At 45.3% G+C, this 21,478-nt stretch overlaps 1 protein-coding gene across 2 annotated transcripts in view; it reads right to left on the bottom strand.

The window, feature by feature from the left end:
- TNFRSF11A (TNF receptor superfamily member 11a) overlaps positions 1-21,478 on the bottom strand; it is a 29,765-nt gene that overhangs the window by 3,456 nt on the left and 4,831 nt on the right. Inside the window, exons 3-10 of one of the 2 annotated variants that reach the window (XM_054817970.1) lie at positions 12,156-12,237; positions 11,575-11,700; positions 10,877-11,020; positions 9,685-9,778; positions 9,217-9,311; positions 8,309-8,416; positions 6,384-6,436; positions 3,901-4,744 (exon numbers count right to left, since the gene is read on the bottom strand). In XM_054817970.1, coding sequence (XP_054673945.1) covers positions 3,901-4,744; positions 6,384-6,436; positions 8,309-8,416; positions 9,217-9,311; positions 9,685-9,778; positions 10,877-11,020; positions 11,575-11,700; positions 12,156-12,237 — 1,546 coding nt within the window. The other variant, XM_054817971.1, reaches the window with a different exon arrangement.

Below are 21,478 nucleotides of genomic sequence, written 5' to 3'. Positions count from 1 at the left end.
CCATCTCATGCTCCCCGTGCTGCTCGATGCACAAGCTGTGTCCAAACTGCCTCTGCCCGCGGTTTGTGAGGAAATGGTCATTATTTCTAATTATGACTTTTTTTTTTTTTAGGGTCCCAGGCATCACATTGAGGTTTTTTTCCCCCTTTGGTAAAGAATCAATCCTACTGTGCGGGCTAGGTAGCAGGCTTATTGAATACGTATTGTAAGACTTAACATCAGACCATACAGTCACACAGTGTCCAAACGACACGGAGCTAATACGATTATCTTACATTGTCTTGATCCTCCATGTAACTACACTCTGGTACTCACCTAGTTCCCTCATAGATTTACCTGGATATATGCTGACTCCAGTGAAGAGACAGACTCTATACGATAGCAACCTAATGGAGTTACGGTTTCAGTCAGTCTGCTTGCAGTTAGAGATTTTTCAGTATAAATTCAATCTTTCTGCCATTCAGGGACTGGGTCACTGACTCAAGTGACAGCAAGACCAGGCTCTGGGAATTAATAAACTTCCCTCAGAGCATAAAAAAGTATAACTGAGAGCAAACTTTCAACAACAAACTAACAAACTTATTAAAGTTTGAAAATTAAACAAACCAAAGTAACCAAGTAAACAACCCAAACTTCCTAGGCTATGAACAATCTTCCTAAGAAATGTTTTTCCCACTGTGCTTCACTTAATCATTACTTGCAGACTGATCTGAAACCTTTTAGACATTTTGTGCCTTTCCGCATTATGTTCCTCAACACTTGAGATGTTCCCATTTTTGTTGCAGCTAAGCATGGAGCTAAGCCCAGAGAAACGCTGTTTTTTTTCTAGCGGCCACAGGTGATGTTTGCACATCAGCAACGGACACTGCCTCCAGTTGCGCTGAGTTAGGACCTGTGCCTGCTTGAGTCTGGGTAGCACTCGAGTGTCTCTCTAATAACCCCCCTCAAGCAATCCTATTTATTTTAGCTAAAGCACTGCATTGCTAGCTCTTTGCTTTCTTTGCAAGTGTTGTGGATTAACATGAGGTGTCACGAAGAGTTTTCTCTGCGGGAGGTTTTTCCCTGCCGGTTGCTTCCCCTGTGTTTGATTTTGTTCGGCTGCTTGCCATCAACAAAACTGTTAGGCATAACGGGAGTACAAAAATAACCATCTGCCTTTATACAGATTGCCTGTCACTCGTAAAAGGTACTGCAGATAAATTTACCAGTGCTCAGTAGGAGATAAAGTATTTAGAAATATGTGTGACAGTGGCGGGGGGGAGGGGGGAGAGGGGAGCAGATTAACACATTTTTAATGTTTAGTGGAATATGGCTGGCAAATCTTCACTGCTTTCTGAAGACACCGTGCTGATACAAAAGGATATTTGAAGCCCAAAAGCACAGAAAATGGACACAGGAGCCTCCTGGACTACACTAAGAGATGAGCTTCCAACCTAGAAAGTATAAGGGACACCTTCGGAGGATAAGTGAAGGCATCATTCTCTGCAGTGTTTCAGCCTTTTGATCTCTTCAGACTACCTGATGATATTAATTACAAGAACAGATTAATTTTTGTGGTAATTATTCACTAAGAACTGGAACAACACAGGTGATTAATTTTCTCTGAGCCATCTAATGGCATTTAGGTGCTAAGAACTGTTTGCTGCTGCCAAAGTGGGCTGGTTTGAGATCTGGAAGTGAAAGGCTCTACAAAACCATTCCTAATCGTGAGTCACCTAAGTCTTCCTGCACTCATGCTTTATGCTGTAGCCCTACACATGACTTGAGGTGGTTACGAACCGATGCTTCATGTTCTCGCTGCCTCCAGGCTTGGGGGGTTTGAAAGGGCACTTGAAGGCTTATCTCTGGCGGTAATCCCTATAAGTGGCACCTGTCCAGAGGTTTACTTTGGTCCTCTGGGGCTGTTTCACAGGAGGGACAGAGTTTTCAATTTCTGTTGTCATTTTGAGCATTAGGGAACTAAACCCAAAATTTCTTGGAATTAGCCATGGCCTTTTTCCCATTTTTCATCCACTCTCTTTCGTATCGCTGTCTTAGCATGACTGTGTGCAAAGCCTGGGGGCTTCGGTTGCTTCAAGAAACTTTACAGGAAGTTATTTTGCCTGCACGTTTATTCCATCCGGGCGTTTCACATGGCCCAGAAAATGACCGATGCCGGTGCAGCTCCGCGTGCAGCCCTGGCATGGCCAGGCTGCTTCAGTGTGGAAGCTATGGCTAAGCCCTGTCTCACTCCTCCTGCAACCAAGTGTCGCCAACAGGGCACGGCCATTCTGCGGACAGAAAAAACCTCTGCTAGCAAGCCAGGTTACCTACAGATTAATTAACCCATGCTCTCATACTGCCCACAGCTCAGTCAGTACCTGCTGGCAGTCCTGCCTAAAAAATGGCAAATTAGGAGCACTGTATCTGTGCTCAGGTTTCACCAGATGGCACTATAGCATGTATGTACCTGAAGGCACAGACACAATAAAAATCCCATGTAAAGAATTGTGCTGCAGATCTAAGATGGCACTTTCTAGCACGTCGCTTAAACCCAAGCTCTCCTGTTTCTTAATATTTTCTCTTCCTCTTCATGTCAGATTTAGAAAGAAAAGCTGTACTTCTGCAGTGCCAAATATGACTTGACTTTCAGTGGTACCTCAGAGTCACCCTCCAACAACAACAAAAAAAGATAATCTGTGTTCTCTTGACTGCTGCTGAATTTTGTACAGACCAGGCAGTGAAACTATGTCAGGATTTCAGGAAAATGAAACAGCAGAAAGGATATCTGCTCTTAGAAAGATGAATGCTACACACTTTCAGATTCCCACATGGTTGAGAAGGGAAGGGTCTTCAAAGTGTTGCTTTTGGGCTTTGGCAGACCGATGAGAATGTCTCTGTAAGAAACTTGAAGGCACAACATGGTTTTAAAGAAGGGCAACTGCTTACGACTGCTGTGTGTTCCACAGTAATACTTATGTCCCAGTCAAAACTAAGGTTTCATTACGTTCATCAGTGCACCAACATAAATAGTGCATCTGACTTTAAGAGATTATAATCTAAAATGACTAATAACACATGACAGGCAGATGGCAGACTTTTATACTGAAAAAAAAGTCTGAGGGAGGAAGGTTTCATCCAGTAAATGCTCATAACTTCCCTCCTGCTAGTTTTGCTTCAGTGATTTTTTTTCCCTACTTTCACTTGACAATTTTGATATATTTACTCAATTAGTAAATTGGTAGTCAATTCGTAAATTGGTGACAGTGTTTCAGAGTTGTTTAGGGGACAGAGCACTTGTGTATGGAGAAACAATGTCTGTATGAAATTATTTTTAGGGGAACACTTATATCCTAGCAAACTAAAACAAAGAGAAAAAGCTAAAAGCAGAAAATAGAACATAATCTCTTAGACCCAATACTGGCCACCAGAGGTTACAGCTCCGGCTGGAGTTTCAATGACCGCCATATAAATGTAACTGGACTTAAAGGCAAAAATGCGCGTGCAGACTGTTGAATGGAAAATCATCTGTCTGAGCATTACGCATCCTTTCTTGACTCAGCCTCTAGGTCCCTATATTCTCCTCCTCCTAAGTTTTCTCCAATACACACCTGCTATCACCAAAATACTTCAGTAACAGAATTGCCTAGCCTTTGCAGTGACAGCCAGAAGAAGGGTTCTGCATTGCTGGTTAGATCAGGGCAGGACAATGGTCCCTCACAGTGCTCGTACTATTTGCTGAATTCACCACAAACCAAATGGCCTATTTCACTTTTGTTTTTCAGATTAGCTTCAGGAAAATTAAGTGAAAAGACATCATTTTATTCTTCTTTCTCCTACATCAGACCCTTTGAACAGTACTGAGCTAGCACAGAGAATAATCCTATATGACTACCTACAGGTCAAACCTAATGGGCTTACCAGATGCTGGAGGGAGGTCTGAAGTGCTGCTCTTTGTCCCTGAAGTGCTTCTGTTTGTGTTCTGGTACTTCATGTTGGTACAATCTGAAGATGCATCTTCCATACTGTGATCACTTGCTAGAGTGCTCTGACCAGCAGAGAGAAAATTCAAGCCACAGGTGCACTGTGCATGGGATCCAGTTTCTGGGGAGGTGGAGGCACTGTCAGTCACAGCACAACAGGGCTTGCTCCACTTTCTGGGAGATTCCCTGTACAAAATGCCACATCTCACACAGGTCTTCTCTGAGTCATAGTTTGTTGTAAAACGATCTGTGTCTTTGTTGCCCGTTTCCTTCAGGCAACTGTGGGCATGTTGGCAAGATTTCTGAAGAAGTTTGTCCGTGGCAGTGTGTGCCCCATCTGTGTCAGAGGAAGGGCGGGAACCTTGAGAGACTGATACGTCCTCTGTGCTCCCAATCCCTGAGAAGTACTGATTTAAGCTGTCATTCTCCCCTGCCTCCATCGGTTCTGAAAATGACGACACTGTTTTACTGGCAGTCCGACTCAGTAAAGATAAATAATCAGCGGTATTGAGATCCTTATCCGTGTATTCATCCTCTGTGGGAACTGGTGGGAAATGGTCATCATCAGTTTCAGTTACCACAGAAAACTCTTGGAGGCTCCCTCCCACCTCACACGGTGCCGTGCTGGGGCTGCCGTTCCTGCAAGGAGCGTGGCTGCTGGTGCAGCATGAGTTTCCAGAGGTAGAAGAGCCAGCGGGGCCCAGGAGACACACGCCTTCAGAGGTCTGGAGGACAGCCGCATTCGTGATGTTCACGGTAACAAATGCATCTCTGGGCGGCTCCTGAAAGAAATTACAAAGGAAAAAAATGTTTAATGAAGAGATCAGCAGAAGGTTATTTTCTAGATAAAGAAGGAATAGGCAGATCTCAGTTCCTCCTCGGTGTGGAGCTGCTGAGGTTGAGCAGCACCACTATATTTGAGTCTTGTAGTGTAATTCTGTTGTCCTGTGAAACTGCGACCAGTGATGCTGGGCTCAGCGGGTGTTTAGAAAAAAATCCAGTGGCCTGGGGGGCAATGATATTTAATTTTGGGAGAAAACAATTCCTAGTTCTTAAAAAGGCACTTGAGAGTTAATAAATCTAGAAGAGTCGCTGAATTCTGCTGTTCCTTTTGGACCACCAGTAAGACCTACCTAATTGCTTGTGAGATTTGGAAACTCCCTGAATCATCTATGTATCTGAAGGGCTGTTGATCTGTGAAGGCCTTATGGGAGCAAAATCTTTATTATCAGTAATGACTGAAGAAAGAAACAGGGTTGATTCACAGGGCCCAAGACAAGCTAGAAAAAAAAAGAAGTGACATGGGCAAGGTTGCTTTAACCTGGAAAATGTTAGGACAACAAACACAAACGCCCATGAGGTCATGTTGCCAGTAGCTGTCAAAGTAAAGCTATATTTTTGGTCGCAGCTCCACAAAAAAGGGTTGGGAAATACTTCAAGGGTTCCCTTCAGTTCATGCAAGTTGTGTTGTAATGATGGGTATTTGGGAACTGCTACCTGTCATTTCTAGTGTCTGTTCAGATCTTCCAGGATGGAGCAGAGAGTGTAAATGCTGCCAGCCACTAACTGCTGTTGATTCACTCCTCTGTCCCGCAGGATCTGAGCAGCTGCCAATGCAGGAGGTTGCCTGAACACTTACGAGACAAAAGAGGAAGGGCCTGCTCAGAAAGGTGGGTTTGGGTGATTTGGGGATTTTTGGTAGCAATGGAATTTGAGACTTCTGACAGCTAAGACAGCTTGTAGATGGGGTGGTGGGGAGAGCATGCGAGACACCTCAGTCCACATCCATGGTGTGAAGCAGGCAGTGCACATGAACTTGAACCTGTGCCCCCATCTGAGCATTTCAAACATGGAATCTGGGGCTATTCTGGAGCAAAAGCCCTTGGAAGGCCTTACTTTTTTCCACAGCCAAATGGCAAGAGAGATTTCTACAAGCACTAGAATTAAGGGGTGTCTCAGCCAATTTCTTCATCTGATGGCTCTGTGCTTAATGCCTTGCATGTCTGGCATTCTTGGTGTTGCCTCAAACCCAGGTTTCTCCCGTGAGGACTCTGATATGTAAAAAGGTGCAAACTCAAGTGAAGCTTTTCCTGCTCTTAAGGTTTAGAAAGGCAGTCTCAAGTGTTCAGCAACCGGTGCGCTCATGTTTAACTTTCTCCACATAAATATGTTACCATCACAGAGACTTTTACCACTGTTAAAACTGGCTGACACGAGAAAGCTGGTTCAGAATGGTGATTTCATACACCTCACATTTACAGAAAACCAGACTGAAAAAGCCAAAGCTGTGAGCATTTTCTGAGGAACTTAAAACTTGCTTTCTAGCCAAACATTAACATGGAGTCTGCTTCAGGAGGGGTGTCAGGAATGCCATGAGGAAAACATAAAACAGAGAGAAAACTGTAGCGTGTTTGACTTTACCTTTGTTCCTTTTATTTGGCTGCACACTTCGTTAGCCCAATTCTGTAGATCTGCTGTAGGGAAAACAAAAAGAGTAGCTGTAACATATAGCAGGCACTGAAGTTAGCCACAGACCTAAACACCCACAGTCATTCACAATCCACAATATCATATTAAATGAAAACCAGCAAGACTGTTTTTACTGACTGTTCAAGTGTCCCAGTGTTGGTCTAGCTGAGGATTCATTGTAACTGGAACAGGGATATATTTCTATGGAACAAATGTTTCCAAGCTCCTAAAATAGACCACAGTTAAACTGTGTTCCACATCAAATGGGGTTTCTTTCCTGGTCATATGTCACACCAAGCGATGACTGGCCCAATACCGACCCGCTTGCAGCCGTACAGTCTATTTCAAGGGAAGTCACATGGATGGCCCAAAGACCATTCTCAGACAGGAGTGAGGAGCCTGGAGAGAAGAGGGTAAGCCACTGAAACCACGGGATGGCAGGCTCAAGTACAGCATATTCCACTTCATCAGGGTGTACTTAATGGGGAAATTCACTTAATTAGAATATCTCCCAAGGAAATGTTTTAAGTCCCACAATGCTTTATGATAAAGACTGCCACTTTAATAGAATTGGCAATTCTTGTTTTCTATTTATACTTTCCAAGAGATTTTGACTCAGGTCTAGTGTACATTTGAAGCTTGTGCTGGTTTTGTATGTCTGAAGATAGATCAGCTATGTAGCCGCTGCCAGTTCCCAGCAATGACTCTGTTCCTCTGATGTTAAGTCTGCACAGTTACCATCAGTCGCCAAGCAGGCAGACCTTCTTCCTGAGCCTGCAAGTCTCGGGGGCTCTGGTTAGCAGGATTTACCATGCAAAGGCAATGAAGGACTGTCACTGCAGAGCAGCAGGGCAATAGAAATGCCAAATAAAGAGCATCCCCCCCCAACCTGCTTTGCATCGTAAGTATTTGGTTTGCAAGGAGAGTCACCATTTCCTCCAGCCCATCCCAGGAATTCCAGATTTAGCACAACCCATGTTTGGTATGGCAGAGGCAGCCTATTTCTAAAACACAGGCTGAAATATACTTTACAAGAGACAGTTACTGTCTTCCCTTCCACTGCTCCCAAAACATTTCATAAATTGCTAGGGCTTGGGAAAGGAGACGATGGAAAAACTACACTAGGAAAAGCTTTCCATGTGTAAGGGGAGAAAATAAAAAATGAACAGAACAACAGGAGTATGTCCTTAACTAAGCGCTTAACAGAGTTGAGTAACTATTGGAGGCATTTCCATCATATTTATAATACATTCAATGTCCCACTGTTATCCAGTATACCTTTGCTAGAATTTTTCTATTTTCATTATTTATTCTATTCCTTCTGGTATTTCTTCTGTACCTCATCAGAACTTTGACCTTCAGCTAAAAACATTGCCTCCATCATGTTTCCAAAAACACATTTTGTCTTGAAACCCATATTTTAACCCATCCAGATGCAGGTTTGAGGGAAAGAGGGGAGGAGGAGACAGGAGGTGGTGAAAGCCCCCTATGTCTTTCCCTACTTCCCCTCGGCTATGTGATCTGCTGCGCCATATGGTGCAGAGCAGCTGTGCTGCTACAACAGCCCCCAGCACCAGCCCTCCTTCATCCGCACAGAGGTTGCGTCTGCCCCAAAGGTGATCACCCCACGGTCAGGGCTGCAGGAGAATACCAAGCGATATGCATTATGCATAAGTGTAATATGCTCCCTGCCTAAAGGAAAGGAATTTGAAGCCTTGATTTGTGCTAATTACAGCCTATCCATATGGACAGATATAGGGATCGTACAGGATTTCCAAAATAACTGAGTTTCTTAACCTGGTGGTTACCCATGAAATCAGAGCGCACAGCCAGCCATGCAGTTGTCATATTCATGAATATCATTAGCTATCACATACCTGTCAGCTTTTTTCCCTTATTCTTGTAGTATACGATGAAGATGACAATGCCAATTAGTGCCACAAAAAACAAGATGACAATCAACACATATAAGATCTTGTTTGTTCCTGCAGGATGTAAAAGAGAGTGTGCCATCAGCATGCAGCTTGTGCTCAGCAGTATGACAACCCTTGCTCATTTTACGTGCTTTTCTTCTTTCCCATTTGATTTTCAGTTTCTATAATAAGGACAACAGCTCTAGCACTGATGCAGTTCTGTGACAAGCAGCCTTACTGAAGGTACCTGGTACCGAGCCATCTCCAGAAAAACTGGAGTCTTGGTGTCTCAGAAAGATGTGATCCAGTTACACTCCTCTGGAAGTCCCATTGCATGAGCTGTGCTTGTTTTCCCTCAGGAGATGGAGGACATACATCTCACGGAGACTATACAATTCAGCTGGCAAAATTTGTCCTTTATCTGAGGTTATGAAGGATCACTGCATGCCAGGCAAGCATCCTCCCTGGTACCATATCCATACTGGAGAAGGGAGCGGGCAGTGGGCAAGAAGTGAGAGCTACATTCAGCTGAGTCTGTATCCATTGCTATAAAAGAAGCATGGAGAGAAGCTGGTAGCCTTTGTACAGATAATGTGTGTATGGAAATTAGCAGGCTGAAAAAATGAAAGAGCTGTAAATGTGTTGGAGGTCATGAGTAAAGCTCTGCTTAGTAGTGGACATGGGCCCTAGAGCTGCCAGGCTTAAAGTAATCGTTAAAGTTGGGATTTTCCAAGAGCACTGTCTTGGTCTACAGCTGTTCCCCCTAGAGTCATCCACAATGGGAATGGAGTTTTAAGCCAGACACAACTCCTAGTAAACACATCCTTCCTCCTCCCTACTTTCTAACAGATAATCTGCACAAGGACACATACCATCTTCCGATGGCTCAGGCATCTTCCGTTCTGCGCAAACTGCATCCGACTTGTCAGTCCCAGGCACTGTTTCTGCCATTCCTAGAGCTGTACAGCTGAAAAAGACAGACAAAAGATGCTAGATTCTCAAAGAGGGAGCTTGTCGTAGCTCCTACACTTATGCAGAGCTGTACTTTCTGTTATAGCATACAACATTTATCCTGCATTTCTCCACCCTTAAGAAGCTCGGATACCTTCTTTAGTTTCAGCTGTGTTAGCTCAGCAGTTCTGTTGTTACTGCTCTCTCTTGCTCCCCCCACAAGGAGAATTCAAGCTTCAGTGTGAAAATGCCTTTATTGCTGCACAGCCAACAGAGATGCTCTGTGCGCTCTGCAGACAGCCTGAAACACCCCACTGAAAAATGCTTTCCCTCAAGCTTCTCCCTGCCTTCTGGCTGTTGTGGTCCTTTTACAAGATACAGGGACTTACTTGGTCCAGGATTTACACTCGTCGGTGGATGAAGCAACCTTTGAGAAGTAGCCTCTGGGACATGGTGTGCACATCGTGTCCTTGTCTTGTTGCACTGTGTGTAGTAAAGGAAGAAAAACTTCATAGCCGAGTTTCTGGGGGTTCCTTTCAGGTGAGGGGAAGGTGACTATGCTCCCCATCCTCCCACTCCACCCCACAATCCCCTTGAAAGCTTCCCTGAAGAGAGAAAGATCTTAGATTATATTAGAGCAGCAATGACAGTCCCATGTAAGCAGAAAAATGTATGCTAGTCTCACCTGAGCACTTCTCTATGTGATCAAAATGAGAAATGACCAGGAGCCATTTGCAGTTATTGTAAAATAACACACAGCTATTATATCCTTCCTCTTCCATTAACTTCCTCGTGTCAATGCTATGCCACAGACAGTCACACTAACTGGTATTGTCACTTCTGTGAAGCCACAGTAAACAAAATGCTGTATCAGGATTTGCTAGACTGGAGAAAAAACAGCACCACTGTGCTCCAGGCCCATGCAGCATTTCATTCTCCATTATTATGTGCTGCTTTTTTGGGGTTCCTCATGCTTGGCATGGCTGTTCCCAGTGTTCATTACAACTCTGAACTTGACTGTCTCTATTTTCCACCCACAAAACACCTGCATTTTGGTTTTGATCAGATTTTAGACTAAATTAAATGTCTGTAATAAATCTTTGCATTACAAGTCATCTAAAACAGAATACTTGTGCCACCTGAAAGGCGTTAATCACTTTCAACTTATAAAATGGCAAAGCAAAGTCATTGGACAAAAACTGATTTCAAATCCGACCTCAGGCACAATCCCCAACGGACTGCTTCTCTGAATACTGGAGCAATGCGTGACCTAGTGACTCACAGCCAGACACCTCAGCAAACATTAGAAGTGCACTGAACACCTTGCTACTATTGCCATGTCCCCATGGTATCTTGCAAAATTCACTTGATCCAAGATACTATTTAAACTACAGAGGTAAAAGCCTCCTAAATGCAAGGGTTATATGCAGTAGTAAGGATAATTCAGACATGCATCTTCTGTTGACAGCCATCTGAGAGTCTAAAGTATCCTCTCTAATGTCACAACACATACGATGCTGTCCTCATCCTGTAGGGTTCAGCTGGACATATCACTTCGTACATTCCCCATCTGTATCTTACCAGGACGCTCAACTCCGAATCCTGGAGCACATATGGTATTTCGCTGACAGCAGTCGCAATCTTCATTCCAGTGGTAGCCCATTGTACAAGCGCACTGCCGCTGGAACGTGCTGTTCCCTGGGTTCACTTCTCTCAAAGCTTTCCCTAAAAGAGAAAGCAGATGGGAGTAAAAGTCTCTTTGATAATAAGCCTCAAATTTATAAGCCTCCTGTTCTACCTATTTGCTTTGCGTGAATGCCAGGTGCAAAGCCATTCATGTTAGAGGAAATGTTATCTTTCAAGAAGCACGGGAGACCGTTGATCAGCACGTGGCTCCTCACTAATTGCACTCCTGAGCAATACTTTTCCTTGTAGCTTCTGTAGAAAATAAACAGAGCTTTTGCAAGTGTTAGACAAACGTGTTAGGGGAAGTGAATGCACAGTATGCTGGGCAAAAGGACAACCTTTAAGATCCAACTCACAGGAGTGAATGGCCCCACTGATGATAATCTTTATCAGCAGCATGGAGACTATGGTCACGGTGCTCAGCACAGCACAGAATCTGCTCTCTGGGGACCTCCCACTCTCTCTGCCAGGCTCCTCTGCAAGCCCAGCCTTCAGTGTTGTGTACCTGAACAAAGCAACTTCCCTAGATCCACTTTCCCATCTTTGTGCTTCACTAATTTGGATTAAAAGGTTCTTCAGTATGAACAGCTCACCTTGATCACATATTTTATGTAGTAAGCATTTATCTTCTTCATTCCAGACATCCATATACTCGTTTGGGCCACACGGTTGGCACATGCTGTCAGAAGTACCAGTGCATCTAGCAGACATATACTTTCCTGTGAATGAGAGAAGGACAAGTAGGTCGTTTGCAAGTTGCACACCAGCTGTCTAAGGAGCTTGGGGAAAACAACAGGTTGGGCTAACACTGCTGTACTGCTGTGAACAATAATTTCTTCCTGCCACCTTTCCAGTTCCTCAGTCTGGCCCCCATTTCACGTGGCACTGAAACATCCATGAAGCTTGTGGCCTGGGAGCAGTCCTATCTATGCACACGAGAATCGAGCTGCTTTCTGTCTCCCCCAGTGGTTAAGTGCTATCCCAACAAAATAGCTGCTATGGCTTTTGCTGAGGTCAGCAGGACCACTCCCGCACTAGAAAGCACTTGTAAGCCTGAAATCGTGCACCTGTGAGGGTATGCGACAACGGATTAGCAGAGTCGCAAAAGCAAGCTGCCTTACCGACCCAGTGAGCTTTTCAGGTGTGAAGGCGGTACAGCCCAGTGCTCACATACCTGGCTCACACTTTGTGCAGCACCGTCCAGAGTGTTCATAGTGTTGTTCGCTTTCACACGGTGGAGTGATTTGTAGTGACAACTGGAGCAGAGAAGGAGAGAGAGGACATGAGAACCAACATACCTGGAGAGCTTCAGACCTCCCTAGTCACAGTGCTGGCAGAGAAGAGGAAAACGTTTCTTCTGTATAGCATTTTGGATAGCTAAGCAGTAAAAATTACCCAGCATTTGTGACTTCAAAGGTGCTTTGTAGACACACTAAGAATATGTACTTGATGTACACACAGGGACTTGTAATACAGCCAGGTGATAAATAAATAACTCAATCTTACAATTTGGCATGAACTTTTGACCTGCTACATAACCTTTTCTTACAGTAATCTATTATTTGAAATCTATGACTTTAAAACAATTGTAAAGAAAAAAAGTTGGCATAGAGATACTTCTGCACTCTCCTCCACAGATGTGACCTCACACCAAGACCTGGGCAACTGACAGTTTTAATGTATAAGCATTAAGCAAACGAGTAAGGTGAATGATTTATACTCCTGAAAAAGAAGAAGTTCCCAGCTTCCCATCGGGATACACAATACTCCTGGCTAGTCCCAGAAAACACTGGACTTCAATTTTGCAGCTTTTTATGGCTCCCAGTGTGTCCTGCAGAGATGGTCTTATGGAACAGAGGCAGCCATCCAAGAGGTGATACAATTAAGCCAACAGTTTTCTGCTTCTCAAAAAAACCAAACCAAACCAAACCCAACACAAACCACCTCCCCAAACCACCTGAAACCGTTACACGAGAGGGTATCTGCAAAGCAGGTTGCAGTGTTGCCTCTAGCTCTTACGAGCCTTCGCATCCGCTCCCTGTTCTCGGCTGCCTGGACACACAGTGGTCCTACCCACAGCCTGGCACACACAGCTCCCTTGGCCAGTCTTTGGGGCATGGCTTGTGCTGGGGGTCCTGGCCAGCCAAGCACCATGCCCAGCCTCTCACTGACCCCACCTTGGCTGCCCGGGACTTTCCTGGCAGCGGTCCTCCAGGCAAACTCAATATCTTACTACCAGTTGTTGATCTTGCAAGAGATGTGATACTTCAAAATCTGGCCTGTAGCAAGGAATCCTTTGTTATCGGATACAGTTGTTAAAATCTCATTTTCTTGGAGAAAGCTGCAATAAAGCTGCTGCTGCTGGTTAAAGGGAGCTTTTGCCATCTAATAGCATATGACAGCCCTGTGCCTACTGATACTGGTTTCTATTCCTCTACTTAGCGTTCTCCCCTTGTTTCCCCCAAGTCTTTACTTCTCCTCTTCCATCCTTTTCTAGTTTCAGCAATGGCAATCTCTTTAAACAGAAAATATTTTCCTCTAAGCAATTTGGTCCTCTTCTAATGCTGGGAAGGGTCTTGTAACATAAAGACAACCAAAAATGTTGAAATTTTTCTTTAAAACACCACCTTCTTGCTTGGAGTTTGAGCCATGGGTTGGTGCATAACTTCTGTTTATCAAAACTGCACTAGCTGTGTCCAGAACAGTATAAGTACCCCCAGTCTGAGGTCTTGAGTTTCCATATTTTTGCAGGTTATAAACAACTTACAGCCTTTTTTTTTTTTAACTCATTACAACAATCCCAGGTCAAATTAAGAGTCCAGTCTTGCAGGAAATCTTCTGCTGTCTCATTGTTTCCTTGTCTCTTCCCTTGCATTCATTAGCAGTACCTTTCTCATGACTACACACTTTTTGGAACAAACATTGCATTTTGTGTTTGTGCATCACCTCCCAGGAGGGGCACAGGATAATGATGAGTGCTGGTGAGGTGAGAGGCGATCTAGGAACGAGAAAGCCGGGCCAGCCTGGCAGCTGGACAGTGACACCACTCAGTGTCCTAGGGGAAACACTGAAAAAACTCCTGTAATCGAAGGAGCTCATTTTCCATACTGCACTTCAGGTGGCATCTCCTAAAACACCAAGCAGGCCTGCACGGGGCTGAGGCGATGTTGCAGGACCGAGCAGCAGAGAGAAGGTCTTGAGCAACTGATTGCCTATTCCCAGCCATCCCAAATGGCAACACAAGCGATGAGACCAACAACAGGTCCGGTCACTCGCTTTTTGTAACAGAATGTCCTCTTCTTCCTCGTTTGCCCCAGTTTGATAGTTCCTCTTTAAAAGAAAAGACTAAAAAATTACTGAAGTGTCAAACAAGGGCAAAGTCATCCTTTTTAAGGAAGGATATGCAAATCTGTTAAAGAGCATTCCGCTGAAGGGTCTGGAATAATTTCTGAGAATCACAGCTCAGCCTGAGGAGAAACAGCAGTCCCCTGGTGCCGAGGCTAAGGGAGCAGGCTAACAGCTCGGCTGCCTTTTGGAGATTGTTTCATACCTCCATGCTTTACCATACAATGAGGGCTATTGTTGTGTTGTAACTCGCAGCTGCAGCTGCATAAATCTACGCTCTGTGTCAATAAGTAGTCTCTTCTGCGACCATGTCCTTCCCCTTTTCACACAAGCCAATACATTCACAGAGCTGCAATACTCCCTCCTTTGATTTATGCTCAACGGCATAACGACAAGGCTCTCGGTGTCCATGTGCTAACCCCCACGTGAGCCCAGCCCTCCTCCTGAAGGCGAGCGATTTTGGCCTGGTATGGACTGGCTGTACCTGCCGAGCACCAAAGCTAGGGGGACAGAGGGCAGAACGGGAAACAAAAGCAACCTGGGGTTTTCTTAGGGTGGGAGATGATCCAGTGAACTTGGGCCCTTTTGCTAACACAGCTCTGTTGAAGTCAGGTTATCCATTGCTTAACCCTCTGCCGGGGGACCGTGCGTGTCTCATCATCAAACTGTACATCAGCTTCCATTGCGGGCTGAGAAGCGCTCCTGCTGCTAGCAGCATGATGACCTGACGCTTCGCCATCACCACTGCATTCCCGCCACAGTGTCCTTCTGAGACGGGGAAGTGCAATTCAATTTGCAGATGAGGAACTCGCACCCAGAGGCCGGCTGGCTTTACGGAGGTGACAGGAAACCAAAGCAAGTCTCCCAAGTTCGCCCCGTAACCCCTGGAACATCCTTCCTCTCATCGGGTGCTGGCCTGTGGGTCAGAGTGATTTGGACATCGCTGAGCTCTCATCTAGAGAGAGAAGGGGCCTCGATGAATCAAAGGTGCCAACCTCCTCTGAAGTGCCTAAATAAGACAAAACCCAGCCTGGTCATTCCTTTAACGGTCTCGCTGTCCATTAAATGCCACCACCACATGCAAACACATGCTTCAAAGAGCTCTAGGCATCCTGTGTAAATTTAATTTGTCACTTAAAAAGTGCGCGAAGCACACAAGTTTGCACCAGTTCCTAAAAAACAGTCAGCTTTCCCGCTTGATTAACATTACCTCACCACAAATATATCTGACAGGGGAAGAATCCGGGGGGAAAAAAAAGACAAACCTCCTCTGGGCTTGGTGGATCCGGTTCGGTAAAGCACGCCAACACCTGCGTACCTTTAAGCACATGAGCAGCACCATTGACTTCTTTGGAAGAACAGGCATGCTCATGTCAAGGTTTGCAGGAGGACTGTGTTTCGGTGTTGAGCTGCAGGCAGCCTTTTCAGCTGCCTTTTTTTTTTTTTCCTGCCCTCCATTTGTTGAAAAGGACGCTAAGCAAGAGTGTGCTTGTAGGGTCGGAGAGCTTTGATGACTCAGAGCTACAGAGCACCACTGTGTTACTCAGACATTGAAAAAACACACACACAGGTGCTTCTGAAGGGGGAACCAGCAGCATTCAGATTCCTGTCCTCAGGCTTAAGGAAATATTTATTCTTGGTGCTGTTGAGCAATCGGATGGCAGCAGAAGCTGTGTGTCATGGATGCTAAAATTACTTTCTCGCTCAAATGAATATTCAGACAGACATTTCAGAGAAGATAGAGTTGCATGGGCCTCTTTCCTTTAAAAGAAAAAATCTGGAAGAACAAGCTCGGGGGTTTCCACAGTCTTTTTCCCATGCCACTTCTGAACAAGAAGCTGAGGCCTCAATGAGGATTGCTCATTAGCGATAATCTTAGTTTTGCAAAAATTGAGACGTAAAGGAACACGTCAAGGCATAAGTATCTTAAGATGACACCTTCTTGCTCAGTGTAGTAGTTTCTGGAGAGTATTCAAGTTATCTGTCATCATTTCACTGAGCAAAACACATTTTTTTCCTCCATTTAGTACTGCAGAACCAAAGCACCTATGGGAGAGCTAACTATGGTGTGTCCTGCCTTGCACACCACTTGTTCTTCATACTTTAGAACCTGAGTTTATCCAAACCACTTGCTTTTGAGACCCTTAGTCTTGCCTGCTGTAGAACTACAATATTTCTGTAGATTTGGGGCTTTATTTGCCTTTGGCAAGACGACTAAGCTTTGACCAGCATTTCCTGATCTGAAGTAGCCCCTGCAAGCATGGCACCCTGGTATCCAGCTAGGGTGGCCTCTGCAGTCATCTGCTGCTTTTTCTCCTTCAAATAGGAGCCGCTCCCTCTCCTCTCACACCAATTGTGTGCCCACAGGCCTCCAGCTTCCTAACTGATTTGGGCCAGCAGTATCGCTAAGCAAAAAGCGGATTTCTTCAGCTAACTGGCAGTTTCAGAGGCTTGCCTCAAAATTTATTTAAGAATAAAAAAAGAATCTGGTTCTCGGTGGGCACTGCTCCGTGACTGGTGTTCCCAGGCACTCTATGGAGGCACATAATAGTAATGCACACGATGAACGACTCTGGAAATTTTTACAACTGTGAGTTTATAAGGGGAAAGAGGAGTCTTATGTTAAAGACTTAATCATAATCACATGGACACTGAATGCAACAGTTCCTTCACAGTCTTCACTGTTGATAAAAATTCAATCAAAGCAGCACACAAATCACAGCTTTGCAATTCTAGTTATTCGCTTGCAGGTCTGTAATTCATCACGAAGATCTTAGATTGTGAATGAAATGCTTTTTGGTGATGTCAACTTTCCAGTGACCAGTAAACCACATCACAGAACTACCACCACGTGGTAAAATATAGCCGGGAAATGGCAACAGCTAAAAACTAAATGTTATTTCACTCTTAAAAATAGGTCCTTGAAACCCTGCTAGAGCCTGAATACCTAAAGAGGCCAGAAAGAACATAATGGATAAAAATTGATAATAAAAAGGTCAAGGGAAAACTGTAACTTGCAGCCAGGAAGCGGGAAATGGCGGTAAAAGCCCCATCCTGACTATGCCTCTTGCCCCTCTGTTTCAGTTCGCGGCAAAAAGCAAACACCTGAGCTACTGGCGCTGCTCCGCCAACGGGAAGGACCATTCATCAATCTCAAACCCACCAGAGTTATTTCTAGCCAGCAGACTACGTGAAGGAGAAGTGCCACACTGACCACTCTCGCAGCGGGACGGTGGGGGTACGGCAGACGGGAACCTCAGGTATATCAGATGGGAGATGCCGGAGGTGATAGATGGCAGGGCTGAAACGGCTACCGACAGAATGTGTGAATCAGCCAGCTTTCCTCTGTGGACTGAAAACTCGCCATCACGTGCACAGCATTCGTCATTCAGAGACAAAGTCATCTTCGTAAAACAACCAGAAGGGTACACCTAACATTTTCATCGGCCAGGCAGTCAGTAGTGTCTGCGTGTTGCCTGCACTTTGGTGCAAAACCTCGTGCTTTAACCTACGTGTCCTCACTGCCACAGCAATTCAACAATTAATAACAGCTACTAGGTAGAATATTTTAAAGATGAATCAGAGAGTAAAACCCCAAAAGCTAATCAAACCAAAATATTTAACAAAAAGGCTTGACAGCAAGACAACAGTCCATAACAAGCAGAAATAAAAAATGCAGAATAATGACATTACCAAAGCTAATACCTAGATATGCTTGTGAAAAGGCCTGCAAAGGCAAATCTCTTCTAGATTAAAACAGGTGCCATAGCACCGCTCCATAGGAAAGCTTAGCAGTCTCACTGCTCCCGGTACAGTCTCAGTGACTCACCATGAGTAACTCCACACCCATTCATGCTTAATTAAAATAATAATTTAAAAGGTACTAAAGACACAATCATTTATGGGGACCACGCTCCTCTTGCGTTTTAGTTCAGCAGATTGTTTTTCTACACTTCATCAACTGAAGTCGAGTCTTAATGAAATGACCATGAGAGATTTCTTGGGCTGGGCTATTTCTGGACACCAGATTAGGAGTTCAATGGGGACTTTCTATGCTTAAACATCTGTATGTTTATGCGCCCTTTCCTTCCAGCATGCCACCGGAGTGAAACATAATGTATTAATCTCTCAGGGTGTGAGGTGAGACCCTGCAATCTTAGCTGAGCTGCCAGGAAGAATGAGAAAGCTTGTAGAGAAGAGAGGAAGCCTGCTTTCACCGCCTGATGCTTTGCTTTGGCTTCCTTCTTCTGGATTTTAGCATTGCACATGGAACAAATACCGAATATTCTACAGGCAGAAATACAAAGAGTAGCTGTAGGGCTGTAGCCCTTACTTTGAACAATAGACGTACAGAGGGGACGCATGCAACACCTGCAGACCGTTCTGCCTTGGCGTGAGTTATAGCAAGAATTGCATGATCGGATCCGCACCTTCTCCAGCATGAAGCAATAGTCACCTGCATTAAAGGGCTCAGGACTGGGCTGAGAATTGATTCATTTACTCTTTAGGTGTCAACACAAGGAACCAACTCTGCTGGGGACCCGTGGGGCAGTCAAGTCGGTGGAAATATTCCTCCCTGATTTGAACGGGCTTTGGCTTGTTTCTGTAAGCAGCCTGTTTTACTGCATCTGGTATTGCAGGGGAGATTATTTTTCCCTGTGAGAGTGGATTCAAGGAATCATCTCATCGTTCTTACTACCAAACAATGAAAAGTTACTGAAGAACATGATGCTCATAAGGCAAAACTATTCACTGTGGCAAAATAACGTGCTCAAAATAGATTCCCTTGCGTGCTACATAAGCAATTTTTAGGACTCCATATGAACCTAGTAGCACATTTTTCCCTATCTGTATTCCAGATTAATGGGTTGCCTAACAAAACTTCACAGTATTTTTTTTTTCCGTACAAGATTTTTTTCTTTTCCCTCCACTTTGACCACTGACTAAATATATTCTGCACCCATCTGCAGTCACAAATGTTGTTCTTTGTCATTCTTGAACAGACCCTATATACTTTTTTTTCTTTTGGAGTAGCCACAAAGTGGTGAGGGTGAATGACCTCATTTATTTTTTTTTTTTTTTTCCTCCTTGGCTAATTGACTCTTGCAGGGTGGATTAAACCAGCCAGCTTGGCTCTTTTACCAAACACAGCCTTTCCTGGGCTCTTTTATCTAGATTTTAAGAGGGGGAACAGTCAGTGAGTTCTGCAGAGCTGAGAGGCAGCCCCGGGTCTCTGCTCTATGCCTGCCTGCTGCCCTCTGCCACCGCAGCCCCTGCCCCAGCCTCTGCCAGGGACATCGAAGGGAAGAGGCGAGGAGCCACCACGAGCATATTTGGTGAGAGGCATGGGGAATGTGCCCCCGCCACGGGGATGCTGGTGGGGTTGTGGGCAGAAGAAGACTCAGAGGATAAGGGTGAGGGTTGGATGCTGCTGTTGGTGTGATGGCAGATGGATGGGGGGACACATCTGCTCCCTTCCTGGGACCACACGGGCAGACCTCCCCTGGCTGTGGTGGGAAACGGACCGGGCTCTATCCTGTGGTGATTAATGACTCTTTGGCTTTGTTTGCAGCCACGACATCCTGAGCGCTGTACAAACACCAAAGAAAGCCAAGCGAGAATTCACGCCCTAAAAAGACAAACAAAAAAAAGGTAACCAAGGGAAGCGCCGTGAAGAGCAGCTGAGGTGGCTGCATAGGTATGGGACAAAACCCAGGATGTCCCGGAGCACTGGGCGTAAGAGCGTCACTCCTCTGGTGCAGTGCTGAGCCCTCTGCAAAGCGCCGCATCACAAATATGATTGCATGCTGCAGCGACACACAAACAAAACAAACCAAAAAATCAGGAAACTTGCATTTCCCCAGAGCTGAAGCGTCACACCAAACCCTGCTGCCACGGAGCAGACACACCAGCAGACTGCCCTGGGTGCCAGCACAGCCTGCAGAGCAGGACTCTCCTGCAGCCCACCCTGTGACTTTCAGCCATCACTGCTCCATCCCGTGGAGGTCCAACAACAGTCTTTCTCCTACTACATGAACTTTGGACCATTTTCAAAGAAGAGTAAGTCATAAAAAGGGGCAAGTTCTTGCAGGCAGGCTTGTGTTATACAGACTGAGGCCTACCTAAGTCCATAGTGCAACCTGGTTAAACAGCACTTACTTTTTATATTGTATTTATATGCATATATTGCATAACACAAATATTTGCTTTGCGCTTTCCATTGGTAATAACGAATCATTCTCAGAGCAGCTGCTTCTCCATGCAGGCAACACCAACCAACACGCACTTAAACCAGAAGGTGAGCAGCTGCAGCAGAAGCCAGCGCTGCCTGGCAAGCTGAGTTTCCATAGAAAGGAAGGGGGCAGCCTGTGCAAGAAGCACAGTAGCAGCTGAGGACGTGATGAACCAGCCATCTCCGTTTCCCTCTTCTCCCTACTGCCCTCCTCCAGTAAGCTAAACCAGCATCGGAAAGCAACTACCCCCCTCCAAGTGTCCAGCAGCCTTCACGCTGCAGAGCAGCCCCACGGTGAGTGGGGTGGAAGGAGGTCTGGATTCTGTGGTCACAGCACACGGTGGCAGGAACCCTCCTGGCTCTGGTCACCTCAAACATCTCCTGCAGACCCGGTCATACAGAGAGGCAGTTGGCAGGGAGGAGCAGGAGGAAGACAGCCTTGCAACAGGGTTCTGATGTGTCTACGCACGTGCCTAGTACAGCAGGGTCTTCTGCCACTCGAACTCCACAGGACAGGTGGATAAACACAGCAAAGTGACTCTAAATAGCGTTAAGGTATAAATGCCAGAGGGCACCGCTTCTGAGGTTTTTGTGATTTTCTACGCTGTAGTTATGCACACATCCCTTTCACTGTCTGCACTGGTTCTTGCAGAGCGGTCAAATTACATCCCGCTTTTCTGAGCTTGAGGGTGCTTGGGATGACAGTAACAGGCAATAGAAACAGATCCTTAGGGCCACAGTTAACCTCTCTGCTTGACCTGCATTTTTATTTCTTTTCTTCCGGCAGAGCATGAAGAAAGCCCTGTGCCATAAGTGATGTTGGTCAGTACCCTTGAGATGGCTGATAAGCTTTGAATTCTACTGACTTGTGAAATGTGGTGGAGGTTTGTTTTGGTCCCATTTGTGGGAAAGAAGAAATT

This window comes from Grus americana, chromosome 2, assembly GCF_028858705.1.
Source record: "Grus americana isolate bGruAme1 chromosome 2, bGruAme1.mat, whole genome shotgun sequence".
NCBI classification, from domain to species: Eukaryota; Metazoa; Chordata; class Aves; order Gruiformes; family Gruidae; genus Grus; species Grus americana.
The sequence above is the reverse complement of the archived record's forward strand: the minus strand, read 5'-3'. Positions and strand labels throughout refer to the sequence as shown.